The sequence below is a fragment of the Lithobates pipiens genome, unplaced genomic scaffold (genome assembly GCF_037356315.1).
Source record: "Lithobates pipiens isolate NorthernLeopardFrog02 unplaced genomic scaffold, aLitPip1_a1.2 Scaffold_7, whole genome shotgun sequence".
Taxonomy (NCBI): Eukaryota; Metazoa; Chordata; class Amphibia; order Anura; family Ranidae; genus Lithobates; species Lithobates pipiens.
This window is the reverse complement of record NW_027507892.1, coordinates 792,734-810,511: the sequence shown is the minus strand read 5'-3', so window position 1 is coordinate 810,511 and position 17,778 is coordinate 792,734. Positions and strand designations below refer to the sequence as shown.

The following is a 17,778-nucleotide window of genomic DNA, read 5'->3' as shown; positions in this document are numbered from 1 at the left end:
CAGGCCAATTTTTGCGATTCAGCACTGCGTCGCTTTAACTGACAATTGCGCAGTCATGCGCCGCTGTACACAAAAAAAATTGATGTCCTTTTTTCTCCCACAAATAGAGCTTTCTTTTGGTGGTGTTTGATGACCTCTGCGGTTTTTATTTTTTGCGCTATAAACAAAAAAAGAGAGCCAATTTTGAAAAAAAACACAATAGCTTTTATTTTTTTCTATAATAAATATCCCCCATTTTTTTTAATCAAAAAAAAAATAAAAATGTTTTCCTCAGTTTAGGCCGATATGTATTCTTGTTCATATATTTGGTAAACAAAAATCGCAATAAGCGTATATTGATTTGTTTGCGCAAAAGGTATAGCATCTACAAAATAGGGGATAGATTTATGTCATTTTTTTAGAATTATTCTTTTTTTTTTTTTTTTTTTTTTTTTTCGGGACAGCATTATTACAGCGGACAGATCGGACATTTTGTGGACCATTGACAATTATACAGCGATCAGTGCTATAAAAATGCAATGATTATTGTATAAATGTCACTGGCGGGGAAGGGGTTAACACTAAGGGGCAGTCGAGGGGTTAACTGTGTTCTAACTGTAGGGGTATTGAGACTGTGTAGGAGGAGAGAGAGAGATCGGTGTTCATACTTAGTATGAACACACAATCTGTCTCTACTCCCTTGAGAGAACCGGGACTTTTGTGTGTGTTTACACACACAGATCCTGGTTTTCGTTCTGTCACAAGCACTCGTGGGAGACCAGCGGTCATTGCGCCTGCCGGGCATGCGCATTGGCTCCTGGAACACGCTGCAGGCCTTGTGGCCAAAAGGCGAAAAGACGTAAGGTAACGTTGTTTCGCCCAGCCGTGCCATTCTGCCACAGTAAAACTGCGGCGGCTGGTTGACAAGTGTATAAAGTGATACTAAAGGAAAGATTTTGCACAGAGCAGCCCCGATCCCCTTCTTCTAGGGTCCCCCAACGGTGCTCTGGTTTCCTCCCACTTGCTGAGTGCCTCCATAGCAAAATGCTTGCTGTGGGGGCACGTGTGCGTGCACGTTTCTGAGCCCCGCTATGTGTGTCCCTTAGCTCCCACTGCTGTGTCTGAGCCAATGGGGAGGGAGAGAGCCAGGAGAGCAACCGTTCTCGTGCACATCGCTGGATCAAGAGACATAGAATAAATTAACCACTTGCCGCCCGCCATATAGCAGAATGACGGCGGCAAAGTGGTTTCAATATCCTGACCGGACGTCATATGACGTCCTCAGGATATTAAGCTGCTGCGCGACCCCCGGGGCACGCATCGCGGCAATCGTTGTTGCGGTGTGTCAATCTGACACACCGCAACTACGATCTTGGTAAAGAGTCTCTAACGGAGACTCTTTACCATGTGATCAGCCACATCCAATCATGGCTGATCACAGTGTAAATAGGAAGAGCCGTTGATCGGCTTTTCCTCACTCGCGTCTGTTAGATGCGAGTAGAGAGACGATCGGCTGCTCCTCTGACAGGGGGGGTCTGTGCTGATCGATTATCAGCGCAGCCCCCCCAGGATGCCCACACTGGACCACCAGGGACGCCACCAGACCACCAGGGATGCCCAGCACCAGGTATGCCACCCTAGACCACCAGGGATGCCAGTCAGTGCCCACAATAGATGCCAATCAGTGCCCACAATGGGCATCACTGATTGGCATGCATTATTGTTTGGCACTGATTGGCATCCATCTGTACAATACTGTACACTACAATGCCACCTATCAGTGCCCATCCTTGCTTTCTATCAGTGCCCATCTATGCTCATCCGTGCCGCCTATCCATGCCCATCCGTGTCGCCTATCCATGCCAATCAGTGCCACCTATCAGTGCAACTTCATTGGTGGCACATCATCGGTGCCCATCACTGCAGCCCCGTCAGTGCCCATCAGTGAAGGAGAAAACGTACTTATTTACAAAGTTTTGTAACTGAAACAAAGAAAAACATTTTTTTTTTCCAAATTTTTGGTCGATCAAATACCACCAAAAGAAAGCTCTATTTGTGGGAACAAAAATTTAGTTTGAGTACAGTGTAGCATGACCGTGCAATTGTCATTCAAAGTGCGACAGCACTAAAAGCTCAAAATTCGTCTGGGCAGGATAGGCTGGGTATAAGTGCCCGGTATTGAAGTGGTTAAGGTACAAAAAACCTTCAGCCTGTAGAACCACTTTAATTGAAGCTGAAGTTAGAAGCTGATTGGCTTCCATGCAGAGCTGCACCAGATTTTGCACTCTCCAGTTTAGTAAATCAAACCCCAGCATGTAGCATGTCTTCTATGCAATGAGGAGCTTCCTGCTTGGAGTTTTAAAAAAAATTAGGTTTAGTTATTTTTTAAGGGCCTGTTCACATCAATTCTGGCCCTGAGGGTTAGTTCACCCTTACAATACCATGTCCTCATGCATTCCAGTGTTCCCAGTACATAATAAAAACTCTGTTCAGGTTTTGGAAGAGAAGCTTCCCTTCACTGTCATACCTGTAGGCTCTCCCCAAAAAACTTCCAAGTAGGCGACCCCCCCCCCCCCCCCAGTACATGGCAGGATGTGTCAGACGTTGAGTAGAAATTCCCAACTTCACAAAACCTGTGCATACATAGTAAGCTCTTTCTACCTCTGCCGCAGCAGCAGCTGATCTAAGTGTTGTGTAGCAGAGGGCGGGAGAGCGCACTGCACATGCACAGGTTGTGAATAAGCCAAGAGCGCTCATGCCTGAGAAGCCAGGGGGTGTACCCAATGTTTGCTATCTAGGCAGGACAGAGAGGGATGCTTGCCTGGGAGTTTTTTGGGACAGGCTTGGGAAAGGCATGTGGGGGCCTACAGGTTTGTCATTGAAAAGTAGATTATTTTTTGTTAATCTGAGAAGTGTTTTCTAATCTAGTGGAAATGCTGGAATACATGAGCAATTATATTGGTGACGTAACCCTTTAAATGTAGCATGTTATGTTTAAAAAGAAGTGCAAGCTAAAAAAACATATATACTCACCTGGATAGCTGAGTGATCAAAGACCCCTGATCGCTCAGTTCTCGGGTCCGCTCTGAGCTCTGACCCTCCAGCGCTCACTGTAGTGCTGGACTGTGGAGGGGGTGGGAGTGGCTGGCTCAAGCTCTCAGCGGAACACTGAGAGGCTAAGCCAGCTGCCGGTCAGCCATCTAAGCGGATCCCAACATTATTGTCGGGATGCCTGCAGAGCCTGGACTGGCTCTGTGATGTCAGCCCCCAGTGAACTTTAGCTGATTCTGGGTCACAGGAGTGCAGAACTAAGTGTACTCCTGTGACCCACAGGAGAAGTAAGACCAAAAGAGCTTTGGTTATACTTCTCCTTTAACCTTCCTTTCAATCCTCCGCCCAACCATTCCCTGCAGGATGTGACCTATATTAAACAGGCACATTGCATATTCTGTGGGAGCTAGAAGTGCAGAATTTTTAATGTCTGCATTTCAAATTTCAAACAAAATATACCATGTGGACTCTGCTGCTGAATTCACTGCTGAATTATGCATGTGTTGAAAGAAAATCTATTTAGGGAAGACAAACCTTGAAAAATGCATTTTGTTTAGTGGAAGTGAAAACTGTGTTTGGAAGACTTACAGCTTACGAAAAATACTTTTCATCATACTGAGAATTCACATTCACATTATGTATAAAACCATGATGATGATGATGGCTCCAGTAGCCTTCTTACATTACAAATCAGTCAAATTTTAAAGCAAAACTATGGGCACAAACACATATATTTATTTAACACCTCATCCAAACTCATGTTACGTGCTTCTACAAACCCAAAAACTTCCATGGCCGCTGCACAACAAGATAGGCCCCAGCACTGGGACATCTACTCACACTGGTTGCCTCTGATTTCCACCAGGGTCTTCCTAGTGAGGGAGATGAAGACTTGCACCATCAGAGGACAGCTGGATGCTTTCTCATCAACGTCCGCCTGGCTCTCTCCCGTGAGCTTCCTCCAGACTCAACTGGATTCCCAGGCCGAGATTGGCAAATAGGTCCCCCAGCCAAGCCTAGCTGAGACCTCAGTGTCTTCATCATGGCTTCCTCAGGGTTCCTGCAGAACTGGGCCCAGGAACACTGCACTTGCTGCTCTGGCCCCAGACTATTTTAGCATTGGGGTCGTCTACTCAGCCACATGATTATCAGTTGCCTCGTATATCCACCAGGGTCTTCCTAGTGAGGGAGATGAAGACTTACACCACCATAGGACAGCTGAATGCTTTCTCACCAACTTCCGCCTGGCTCTCTGCAGTGAGCTTCCTCCAGACCCAACTGGATTCCCAGGCTGAGATCAGCAAATAGGTCCTCCAGCCATGCTTAGCTGAGACCTCGGTGTCTACATCATGGCTTCCTCAGGGTCCCTGCAGAATTGGACCAAGGAACACTGCACTTGCTGCTCAGGCCCCAGTCATTTATTTATTTGTGTTCTCTAAAGCAGATCTTCAGCCCCCCCCCCTTTTTTTTAACCCCTGCTTACAGGAAGTTGTCTTCTGCACAGTTCAGATACTTGCCCACCAAGTAGATCCAGTATTGTCCAGCTAAGATCCTCTTCCGTTTTGCCACGGCTCAGTCCCATGCCACCATGTTTTTCTGTGACGTCATCAGAAAGTGTCAGCTTTTCCATGTTCAGCTGGTGGGCCTACTGGTGACACACCACTAGCCCCCCCCCCCCCTCCATTGAAATGTGAAATCTATAGGATCTCACTGCAAAGTTTTTTCCTTGGAACTTTTTTTCTGTATTTCACTGGCACTGGTCTTCTGAATTGGGACTTTTGGACTGGATCATTCATGTATATTTTGTTACCTTTACCTTTTGTAAAGTTTACACAATCTTTTTTACAGCATTGTTTGCACTATGTATTTAGTATTTTTGATATGCTGCATGTGTTATGAGTTGACATGTGTTCACGTATGTTCTATATATATATATATATATATATATATATATATATATATATATATATATGTACAAGTGAGGTTATGTACATTTAAAGGGATACAAGTTTAATATCAGATTAGTGCAGCACAATGACCTTTTTAGCTGTTTGCAAAAGGGCATTCTTCCCATTGACCATCAATGTCCGAGGCATTCTTCCTATTGACCCACAAAGTACAGGGACATTCTTCCCACTAACTACCAGTATAAGGGGGAGTCCATCTCCCAATCACTCTCCAAAGTAAGGAGGGTCCTCTCACTGATCACCAATGTAAGGTGGGTCTTCCCACTGATCATCAATGTAAGGAGGGTCCTCTCACTGATCACCAATGTAAGGTGGGTCTTCCCACTGATCATCAATGTAAGGAGGCACTTCTCCTACTGACCCCCAATTTAAGTCAGCACTACACTAGCCACCATTGTAAGGGGGTACCTCTCCTACCGATTACCAATGTAATGGAATGCTACATTGGTCATCAATGTAAGTGGGCCTTCCTTCTAATCACCATTGTGAAGAGGCGCCTCTCCCACTGACCCCCAATGTCAGAGGCATTCTTCCTATTGACGCACAATGTAAAGAGACCTTCTTTCCATGGACTAACAATATAAGGGGAAGTCCTTCTCCCAATGACCACCAATGTAAGGGGGTTCTTTCCCACTGACCACCAATGTAAGGAGGATTTTCCTAATGATCACCAATGTAAGGAGGATTTTCCTACTGATCACCAATGTAAAGAGGGCCTTTCTTCTGATCACCAGTGTGGAGCATTCTTCCTACTGAGCACCAATGTAAGGAGACATATATTCCACTGGCCACCAATGTAAAGAGGCATCTATTCCACGGACCACTAACATAATGAGGCATCTCTTCCACTCACAACAAATGTAAGGGGATCCGCCTTATAATCACCAATGTAAGGAGGCATCTCTACCACTGACCACCAATGTAAGGGGGTACTCCCTCTAATCACCAGTGTAAGGAGGCACCTCTTCCACTCCTAATCATCAATAAAGGAGTCACCTCTCCCATAGACCACAAATGTAAGGAATCTCTACACTAGCCACAAATGTAAGGGTGTACCTCACTTTTTGTTCACCAAAGTCTGGTCACCAATGTAAGGTGGCATTTGACCCCCAGTATAAGAGGGCACATCTATAATAACCAATTTAAAATGGAGTCTTTCTACTGACCACAAATATAAAGGAGCACTCTGCTGGCCTCTGATGCAAAGGAACTCTGCAATTTTTACTGTCTGCATTTCTTTTCTGGCCATTTATTATTTTTTTATGTCACTATTTTTACTGAAAATAATTTTTTTTCATTCAGAGGGAGTTTTGAATAAAATGATCTTCTCTAGTTATCAGTTTACAGAATATGCCTCTATACCATCAGATATATATATATATATATAATATAATAAAACATATTGTGTAGCACTAGAAGGAAAAACGATGAGCTGTGATATCCAATATATAAAACGTTGAAAAATGAGTGAACTGATAAAGAGTCCAATGTTCACTATAGTTGGATTAAATAATTAATTGAGAACAGCACAAACAGTATGCAAATGGCCATGCATTTGTGGATTTGAAAAAAATCCTCTATCAGAAGGATAAAGATGGGCACTCTTACCAGATATGGTGGATCCACTTACCGAACGGTAGTGGGTCAATTGAGCTTATGTGGGCCAAGTGCCACAGGGTTGGGATTGGCAGGAAAACGATCACTCCAAACAGGGTGGTTCCACTCCTCATCTGTGATGGTCCAGCCGAAGATCCTGGATCCTTGTGACTCTCCACTGCGGTATGAAACTTCCATACTGTGAGGGAACTGTGTGGAGGTTGTTGATGTATATAAAATGGACTCAATCGGACTTAATCGGACCGGGATAAAAATAAGAAAAAATGGAGGAACTCCATATGCTGTAGGTAAAAAAAAAAAACGGAAGTTATTTAAAAAATTGCAGTACATCAAGGGTAAATGAGTACAAGTACTGGTAATCTGCCCCAGTTGAAGTCCTTTTAGGACGAAACACGTCAGGCTTGATATGCTTGCTCCCCATGTTGCTTTTTATACTTTTATTATTCATACCTGTGATCACCAGTTCTTGCTACACTATATGTTTATATTTCATTTAGACTTTGAGTGTTCGCTGCTTTCTTTTTTTAACACTATTTTGGTTTAGCGCAGTAATTTCACCAATTCTCTTATATTATATATATAAATTAAACCATTTGCATTTAAAAAAAATGTACATTTATATATTTTTGTCTTTTTCCAACCCTTCAGATGCATGTAGTCACAAGCCTCTTCTGAACTGGCTGCTGGTCACATGTTGTGAACAGGGACACCTTTCTTTGGTGAAGCTTTTGATTCTGACGTATCGCGCCGACCCCGACTGCTACGCCATGAGGAATAATGAGTTCCCAGTCCTACGCAAGCTGCCTCTCTATGCCTCCATTATGGCAGGTACTGAGTGTATTTGATTCTATTATGCAATATATATATATATATACTTATATACTGTACATCTGATTGCTGGCAACAAAAGCAATCCAGTTATTGAGCTTTCTATCTCCTTTCCCCAGCCACTTTGTCTTTACAGTATATTTAAAGTGCAGTGTAACCCAAGTAAAATCTTTTGTTCATTCTTTATTTATTTTTTGCATGTCCATGTAATTTGCATTCTCCCCTTTGCACGTTACTGTATGCTTTGCTTCATATATACTGTATGTACGTGAAGCAAAAGATACAGGATGGTGTGTGTATAATATATGTAAATGTCCCTCTGTGTTAGCAGAACATTAAGGCATCTGGCATCATTCTAACCTAAATGTAAAGTTGGCCTGTAGAATTTCATTCAAACATTGTCGTTTCTAATACATTTGTTCATTTATTTAAGACCGCGGTCTCCAAATTTATGGCCTGAGGGCCGAATGCTGCCCTTTGATTACCCGGCCCTTCCTGACATCAATAGTGGGACATAATTCCTACCACTGACACTAATGATGGGGTACTGTTTCTCCCACTGACACCAATATTTCCTCCAACTGACACCAATGATGGGTACCATTCCTCCCACTAACATCAATGATGGGGCACCATTCCTCCCACTGACACCAGTGATGGGGCACTATTCCTCCCACTGACACCAGTGATGGGGCATTATTCCTCCCACTGACACCAGTGATGGGGCACCATTCCCCCCACTGATACCAATGATGGGTACCATTCCTCCCACTAACATCAATGATGGGGCACTATTCCTCCCACTGACACCAATGATGGATACCATTCCTCCCACTGACACCAGTGATGGGGCACTATTCCTCCCACTGACACCAGTAATGGGGCACTATTCCTCCCACTGACGCCAGTGATGGAGCACTATTCCTCCCACTAACATCAATGATGGGGCACTATTCCTCCCACTGACACCAGTGATGGGGCACCATTCCTCCCACTGACACCAATGATGGGTACCATTCCTCCCACTGACACCAATGATGGGGCACTATTCCTCCCACTGACACCAATGTTGGGGCACTATTCCTCCTCCTACTAATCACAGGCGCCTTGCGACTGACCACCAACCCTGAGACAATGTTCATTACCTCTGGACTTGTGCTCATTCCTGAGTTTCCGTGACTGCGCATCAAACGCTCGGTACATTCTGCCATATGCACATTTTTTTAATACGTTTTTTTTCCTCATTGACCAAAGATTTCTGCTTTTGCTTTACTAATAAGATGCATTGTTATGTGCTCAACAGCCTACTTCAGTTACCTGCACTGTGTGGTGTCAGTGTATTAGACTATCCTATTATGGCTGCATACTAAATGAAACCAAATCAAACCACTTCCTGTAAGTTTAGTGATTGCCCCTCACCTCAGATACCTGAACTTTACCATTGCCTATAATGGTTTAGCACAATACTCCTAGTCAGCATTTAGTATGCAAGTGTGGTAAACTGTTCGGTAGCAATGATATGTGAATTTTCTTACAGTGCCTTGAAAAAGTATTCATACCCCTTTTTAAATTTTCACCATTTTGTCATGTTACAACCAAAAACGTACATTTTTATTTTATGTGATAGACCAACATAAAGTGGTACATAATTGTGAAGTGGAAGGAAAATGATAAATGGTTTTCAACATTGTTTTACAAATAAATATGTGAAAAGTGTGGGGTACATTTGTATGGCGCCCCCCGGAGTCAATACTTTGTAGAACCGCCTTTCACTGCAATTACACCTGCAAGTCTTTTTGGGGATGTCTCTACCAGCTTTGCACATCTAAAGAGGGACATTTTTGCCCATTCTTCTTTGCAAAATATCTCAAGCTCTGTCAGATTGGATGGAGAGCGTCTGTGACCAGCAATTTATGTCTTGCCACAGATTCTCAGTTGGATTTAGGTCTGGACTGTGACTGGGCCATTCTAACACATGAATATGCTTTGATCTAAACCATTACATTGTAGCTCTGGCTGTATGTTTCGGGCCGTTGTCCTGCTGGAAGGTGAACCTCCTCCCCAGTCTCAAGTCTTTTGCAGACTCTTAACAGGTTTTCTTCTAAGATTGTCCTGTATTTGGCTCCATCCATCTTCCCATTAACTCTGACCAGCTTCCCTGTACCTGCTGAAGAAAAGGATCCCCACAACATAATGCTGCCACCACCATGTTTCACAGTGGTGATGGTGTGTTCAGGATGATGTGCAGTGCTAGTTTTCCGCCACACATCGTGTTTTGCTTTTAGGCCAAAAGTTTACATTTTGGTCTCATCTGACCAGAGCACCTTCTTCCACATGTTTGTTGTGTCCCCCACATGGCTTCTCACAAACTGCAAACAGGACTTCTTATGAATTTCTTTCACCAATGTCTCTTTTTATCACTCTTCCATAAAGGTCAGATTTGTGGAGAGCACGACTTATAGTTGTCCTGTGGACAAATTCTCCCCCCTGAGCTGTGGATCTCTGCAGCTCCTCCAGAGTTACCATGGACCTCTTGGCTGCTTCTCTGATGAATGCTCCCCAGTCAGTTTAGGTGGACGGCCATGTCTTGGTAGGGTTGCAGTTGCGCCATACTCTTTCCATTTTTGGATGATGGATTGAACAGAGCTCTGTGAGATGTTCAAAGCTTGGGATTATTTTCATTAACCTAACCCTGCTTTAAACTTCTCTACACCTTTATCCTTGACCTGTCTGGTGTGTTCCTTGGCCTTCGTGATGTTGTTTGTTCATTTAGGTTCTCTAACAAACTTCTGAGGACTTCACAGAACAGCTGTATATATACTGAGATTAAATAACACACAGGTGGGGACCCCATATTCTAATTAGATGACTTCTGAAGGCAATTGGTTCCACTGGATTTTAGTTAAGGGTATCAGAATAAAGGGGGCTGAATACAAATGCCCCCCACACTTTTCACATATTTAATTATAAAAAATATTGAAAACCATTTATCATTTTCCTTCCACTTCACAATTATGTGCCACTTTGTGTTGGTCTATCACATAAAATCCCAATAAAATACATTTACGTTTTCTTTGTAACATGATAAAATGTGTAGAATTTTAAGTGGTATAAATACTTTTTCAAGACACTGTAAAGCTGTCTTCTAGGTGGATGCTATTTTACATTACTAACTGTACCTTGTAAACTAATGACTGAAATATAGTTACAACTATGCAGGTGGTCAGATTAGGCGACCCTTCCCTTCCCTTTCTTTCCAATCGGCTTTCAGAGCTCTCCTCACTGAGTTCTGCAGAGCGTAATTTCAGCTCTTCATTCTGTTTTTTGACATCTCAGGCAGGCTTTGTAAGCTTTGCACTTTGAACGGTAGTGAGAAGAAAACTACAGATAAACAGGTACAACTTATTTGTCTCGTCTCTGTGTATCACCTGAGGCCAGTCACTTCACTGGGTATCTGGAAGGGTTTACAACTACTTTTAATGATCAGCACATCGGATGTCTTTGGTAATGCTTAAAGTGGTAGTAAACCCGCTGAGGTTTTTTTTTTTTTCTGACCTGCAAGGAAAAAGGCATAATGAGCTAGTATTCACCGCATACTAGCTCATTATGAAATACTTACCTTGGAACGAGGCCCCGACATCTCACCCGATCCACGCCGAGGGAGCTGACATGTTCCCTCGGCGTGTCTTCTGGGTATCGTGGCTTCGGCGCTGTGAGTGACCGGAGCTGCGATATCGTCACTCCCGCGTGTTTGCGCACGGAAGATTTCTTTCCGGCAGGGTCCGGCGTCTGCCGGACTTTCAGCCGAGGATCACCTGTGCGCATGCGCCGCTGCAGTCAGTGGCGCATTGTGGGGGGAATATCTCCTAAACCGTACAGGTTTAGGAGATATTTTTTTTACCTACAGGTAAGACTTATAGGCTTACCTGTAGGTAAATGTTGTAAAAAAGACTATACAATCACTTTAAAACACTATTTTATTGCAGACTAAAGAGAATAGAACACAGCCACCTGTGACCTTCCACCATATCTGGCCTTAGTCATTGTGATACCAGGAGGACTAAGACCAGATATGCTGCAGACATGTGAGCGCTTATGTTTATACTGTTTGGGATCTGCAATAAAGAAGTTTTAACATCTGTAGGAGACTTCTGCTGCTGCTACGTGTTCAGTCATTGCTGTGTATGAAGAATGTGTGTGTGTGGATTGCATTCAGGCAGCGGCTTCACAGCGAGCGGCGTGAGCTATTATTGCGTCACACTGTACATACTGAAAATCTATAACGTTTAGGGCTCATTCACACAAACAATTGTTTTTTATGTAAATCCAGCAGTAAACCACACCTCTCTAGATAGGCTCTTTCCTCTTTGATCCCTTGGATGCCATCGGGAGCCTACTCAAGAGCCCATCGACTCTCTGCAAGCTGGGGGTCATAAACGGGCCGCACGCTGATGACGTCAGAAATGCTACAACTGTTTTAACTGCTTCAATACAGGGCAGGCCAATTTTCAGCTCTCAGCGCTGTCGCTGTTTAAATGACAATTGCGAGACCATCCTACACTGTACCCAAACAGAATTTTTATCATTTTGTTCCCACAAATAGAGCTTTCTCTTGGTGGTATTTGCCCACCTCCTGCGGTTTTTTTATTTTTTGCTAAATAAATAAAAAAAGACCTAAAATTTTGGGGAAATTTTTTTTTTTCTTTTGTTTCTGCTATAACATTTTGTAAATAAGTAAGTTTTCTCCTTCACTGATGGACATTGATAAGGCGGCACTGACGGGCACTAAGGCGGCACCGATGAGGTGGCACTGATGGTGGGCACTAGTAGGCGACACTAATGGGAGGCACTGATATGCAGCACTGATGGGCACTCATGGTTAGCACTGGTGGACACAGATAGTCGACACTGGGTACAGAAAGGATGCACTGATGGGTACTTATGGGTGGCATTGATAGGCAGCACTACTGGGCACTGATAATGGACACTTATATGCTCCACTGATAGGTGCCATTGATAGGCACCACTGATGGCACTGGCAGGCCTTGGGGATGGGCACTGGCAGCTGCCTGGGCACTGATTGGCAGGTGCTTGGGCACTGATTGGCATTTCCCTGGTGGTTTAGGAGGGCATACCTGGTGGTCCAGTGTGGGGGCAATCCCTGGCAGCATCCTGGTGGTCCTGGGTGGGCATCCGAGGGGGGGCTGCGGTGATAAACAATCAGCACAGACCCCCCTGTCAGGAGAGCAGCCGATCGGCTCTCCTCTACTCGTGTCTGTCAATGGCTCTTCCTGTTTACATCGTGATAGCCTGTGATTGGACAGGGCTGATCACATGGTAAAGAGCCTCCGTCAGAGGCTCTATACCAAGATCAGTGTACCCGTGTGTCAGACTGACACACCACACCACCGATCACCGCGGTGCGTGCCCCCAAGGGCGCACGAGAGCAGTCGTTCTGGAGGGCCGTCATATGACATCCACCCAGAACAAAAGCCGCGCCACCCAGCCGTCATTTGACAGCCAGCGGGAGGGAAGTGGTTAATCACACAATTCCACATCACAACTTCCGCCTGTCATCCACCCTCTCCAACACTTTTCACCAAAGATAAGGATTTAAAGTGGTTCTAAAGGCTCAAGGTTTTTTTTTTTGCAACAAAAAAAAGGGAAATTCGCCCTGGGACTTTAGATGAGGTGAGCACCACTAAGCCAATAAAAGTAACAAGAGTAAGTACAGTATATGTTTTTATTCAGTAAAATAGTTTTCAATGTTTTTTTTTTTTTACCTTCATGCATTCACATGCCCCCCTAATTTTTACCTTAGCCCTATTTTGACCCAACAATGTGCATGAGTGTCTCCGGTCTCTGGGGACTCTGCCTCCTCATTGGCTCCCATTGCTGTCAATCACAGCCACTGAGCCAATTAGGAGAGAGGGCCGAGCCATGGCTCTGTGTGTGAATGAACACACAGAGCCACAGCTTGGGTGCGAGCCTGCTTGTAACCCCTATTGCAGGCTGCTTGCTCTGGGGGCACTCGGAAGGAGGGAGGGGCCAGGAGCACCGGCGGGGGGCCCGAGAAGAGGAGGATCGGGGTTGCTCTGTGCAAAACCATTACAGAGATCAGGTAAATATGTTTGTTATTTTGAAAAAAAAAAAAAAAAAGGCCTTTAATATCACCTTAATCATATAGCATTCGTGATGTCATTGATATGTGACGCATTTATGCAACATTTGTTTCCTACACCCCCAGCTCTTTTCACAATGCTGGTGTGATGTGCAGTGGGGTGCAGCACAAACATGCTGCATTTTTCTGCAGTGCACTGGATGGTACTGCATGTCTCTGCAATGCACCAATCTGCTGATGAAAAATAAAAGCTGGCACTTCATCGTGGGACTGTACAGTAGACTTTTTTGTAAATGGTAAAACATCCATCTGTGCAGTCTGCTTATGTGTTTTTACCCATAGGGGCCTTAATCATACAGTGCCTTGCGAAAGTATTCGGCCCCCTTGAACTTTTCAACCTTTTGCCACATTTCAGGCTTCAAACATAAAGATATAAAATTTTTATTTTTTGTGAAGAATCACCAACAAGTGGGACACAATTGTGAAGTGGAACGAAATCTATTGCATTTTTGAAACTTTTTTAACTAATAAAAAAATGAAAAGTGGGGCGTGCAAAATTATTCGCCCCCCTTGCGTTAATACTTTGTAGAGCCACCTTTTGCTGCGATTACAGCTGCAAGTCGCTTGGGGTATGTCTTTATCAGTTTTTCACATCGAGAGACTGAAATTCTTGCCCATTCTTCCTTGCAAAACAGCTCAAGCTCAGTGAGGTTGGATGGAGAGCGTTTGTGAACAGCAGTTTTCAGAGCTCTTTCCACAGATTCTCGATTTGGATTCAGGTCTGGACTTTGACTTGGCCATTCTAACACCTGGATACGTTTATTTGTGAACCATTCCTTTGTAGATTTTGCTGTATGTTTGCGATCATTGTCTTGTTGGAAGATAAATCTCCGTCCCAGTTTCAGGTCTTTTGCAGACTCCAACAGGTCTGCAGACTTCATCCAGAATGGTCCTGTATTTGGCTGCATCCATCTTCCCCTCAATTTTAACCATCTTCCCTGTCCCTGCTGAAAAAAAGCAGGCCCAAACCATGATGCTGCCACCACCATGTGTGACAGTGGGGATGGTGTGTTGAGGGCGATGAGCTGTGTTGCTTTCACGCCAAACATATCGTTTTGCATTGTGGGCAAAAAGTTGGATTTTGGTTTCATCTGACCAGAGCACCTTCTTCCACATGTTTGGTGTGTCTCCCAGGTGGCTTGTGGCAAACTTTAGACGAGACTTTTTATGGATATCGTTGAGAAATGGCTTTCTTCTTGCCACTCTTCCATAAAGGGCAGATTTGTGCAGTGTACGACTGATTGTTGTCCTATGGACAGACTCTCCCACCTCAGCTGTAGTTCTCTGCAGTTCATCCAGAGTGATCATGGGCCTCTTGGCTGCATCTCTGATCAGTCTTCTGCTTGTCTGAGCTGAAAGTTTAGAGGGACGGCCAGGTCTTGGTAGATTTGCAGTGGTCTGATACTCCTTCCATTTCAAAATGATCGCTTGCACAGTGCTCCTTGGGATGTTTAAAGCTTGGGAAATCTTTTTGTATCCAAATCCGGCTTTAAACTTCTCCACAACAGTATTACGGACCTGCCTGGTGTGTTCCTTGGTCTTCATGATGCTCTCTGCGCTTTCAACAGAACCCTGAGACTATCACAGAGCAGGTGCATTTATACAGAGACTTGATTACACACAGGTGGATTCTATTTATCACCATCAGTCATTTAGGACAACATTGGATCATTCAGAGATCCTCGCTGAACTTCTGGAGTGAGTTTGCTGCACTGAAAGTAGAGGGGCCGAATAATTTTGCACGCACCACTTTTCAGTTTTTTATTTGCTAAAAAAGTTTAAAATATCCAATAGATTTCGTTCCACTTCACAATTGTGTCCCACTTGTTAGTGATTCTTCACAAAAAATAAAAATTTTATATCTTTATGTTTGAAGCCTGAAATATGGCAAAAGGTTGAAAAGTTCAAGGGGGCCAAATACTTTCGCAAGGCACTGTAGCTCTATGATTAAGGCCCTTATGGGTAGAAATGCGTAAGAAGATTGCAGTGATGGCTATTTAACTGTTTTCAACAAAGTCTTCTGTGCAGTCCTGCAGTGGAGTGCCAGACTTTATCTTTCATTTAATGCATTTTTTAATGGAAGAAGTGAATGGCTGAACACTCTAGTACAGGGTTTCTCATCCAGGGTTTCCTCTAATCCTGGGGTTCCTTCTGAGGTTGCAAGTGTTCCTTGAGCATTGAGCAATGGTGGATTGATCTCCCACCTTTACTGACCACCAATGCAAGAAGACCATTTTTCACTAACCACCAATAAAAGGGGTCTCTTCCAAACTGACCACTGATGATGTTAGAGTGGACATTAAGTACACACTGTAGCAGGGGTGGACATTAACCTCCTTCCATCCGGCCACTGTACATAAAGGGTCGGATGGGCCTTTCGTCATTCCGAGTGGGTGTACAGGAACGTCCCTCAGAACGAGAGCCACCACAATCCTATGATGGCTGTAATCGCAGGATACAGCCAAGACGGGATCAGGATAGGGGCGCTGTGATTGGGCACTCCCAATCACATGACAGCCCTGTGCAATCACAGCCTTCACAGTGTAAACAGAGACATGTGTCTCTGTGACAGTTCTCCCTGCTGAGCTGAAAGCTCTGTACGGGGGAATCTGCAAGCTCTGTGACAGCTCTGTGTTTAAGGATGATTTTGATTTTACACACAGAGCTGCCACAGATCCCCCCCCCCCCCACACACACACACAGTACACCAAGCACCACTATCCCTGTCCCCATAAACGTCTGTCAGTGTCCCCATAAAACATCTGTACCAGTGCACAAAAACATATGTGAGTGTCCCATCATATCTGTACCAGTGCCCAAAACATTTTCAGTGTCCCATCACAACTTTACCAGTGCCCAAAACAATGTTAGTGTCCCATCACATCTGTCCCAGTGCCCAAAACATTGTCAGTGTCCCATCACATCTGTACCAGTGCCCAAAACATCTGTCACAATGTGCCCATGAACATCTGTACCAGTGCAAAAAACATGTGCAATAGTGTTCTTTTGTGACCTCGCCATCTGTCGGTGTCTGCCAGTGGACGATCAACATCTGTCAGAGTGTAAATGTGCACATAAACATCTGTTAGTATACCAGTGTCCCACCAATAAATAAAGAAAACATTTAAATCGCCCCAGTCCCCCTATGCTCGCGTGCAAAGGCAAATGCACACGTTGGTCCCGTACACATATACGTAGACAGCGATCGCACCACACATGTGAGGTATCGCCGCCAACGCAATAATTCATGCACCAGACTTCCTGTGTAACTCTAAACTGGTAAAAAATAACGGCTTCTAAAGCGTCGTCTATGGAGATTTTTAGGGTTGAATATATTTTTATTATATGCCAGGTAGTGTAAAATAATATACAAGAAAACAGGTAACTATATCATTTATGTCACCAATAACATCAAATAAGGCACATTGGTAGGAACAAGAAGACAGGGGGGAGGCGGTGAATACAGCAAGAAAGGTGGGAGAAAAAGAAAAAAAAAAGGGGGGGGGAGAAAGGGGGAGAGCACAGCAAATGCATTTATCGGAAAGGGTATGTGCAGGATATGCACCATTGTTGTTGGTATAAGATACACCATAAATGCCCATCTCGGAGGCAGGATCAACCAAGTTCCACCTTCCAGTGTCACTTGTGGTCATTGCGACGTCACCACTCTCCGCCCAATCTTGGCGGTAAGTTTGCTTAGGAGATCTTAAGATTAATAAGAAACAGTTCCGTCTGGGAATGGTGTCGCCAGATGGACCACAACATGGTGAACCTATCATAAGTATCGTCCGCCTTCGCCTGCAATTCCTCCATGAGCATTATATCATTAAGGATATCCACCCACTTAGAAATAGGGGGGGTGGAGTCCTTCTTCCAGTATAAGGAAATGACATGGCGAGCTGCTGAAAGAAAGAATCTCAAAAGACTACCCTTCTGGGACCGGATTGTCCCAGGAAGGATGGATAGGAGAGCAGACAAAGGCGAAGGAGGTAACGAAGTCTGATATACGTCATTATAAATCTCAAATATCTTATCCCAAAATGGACGAACCTTGTCACAGTCCCACCAAATATGGATATAGGATCCCTGCGCTCCGTGACATCGCCAACATACATTTGTGGTTGATGGGAACATCCTGTGTACCGAGACCGGAAC

General features: G+C 44.3%; 1 protein-coding gene across 1 annotated transcript in view; it reads left to right on the top strand.

Moving 5' to 3' along the window:
• The window catches only part of LOC143959292 (leucine-rich repeat serine/threonine-protein kinase 1-like), a gene marked incomplete in the record, with an annotated part of 364,255 nt that overhangs the window by 113,544 nt on the left and 232,933 nt on the right, over positions 1-17,778 (top strand). The window contains 1 exon segment of the mRNA XM_077467970.1: positions 7,263-7,442. Coding sequence (XP_077324096.1) covers positions 7,263-7,442 — 180 coding nt within the window.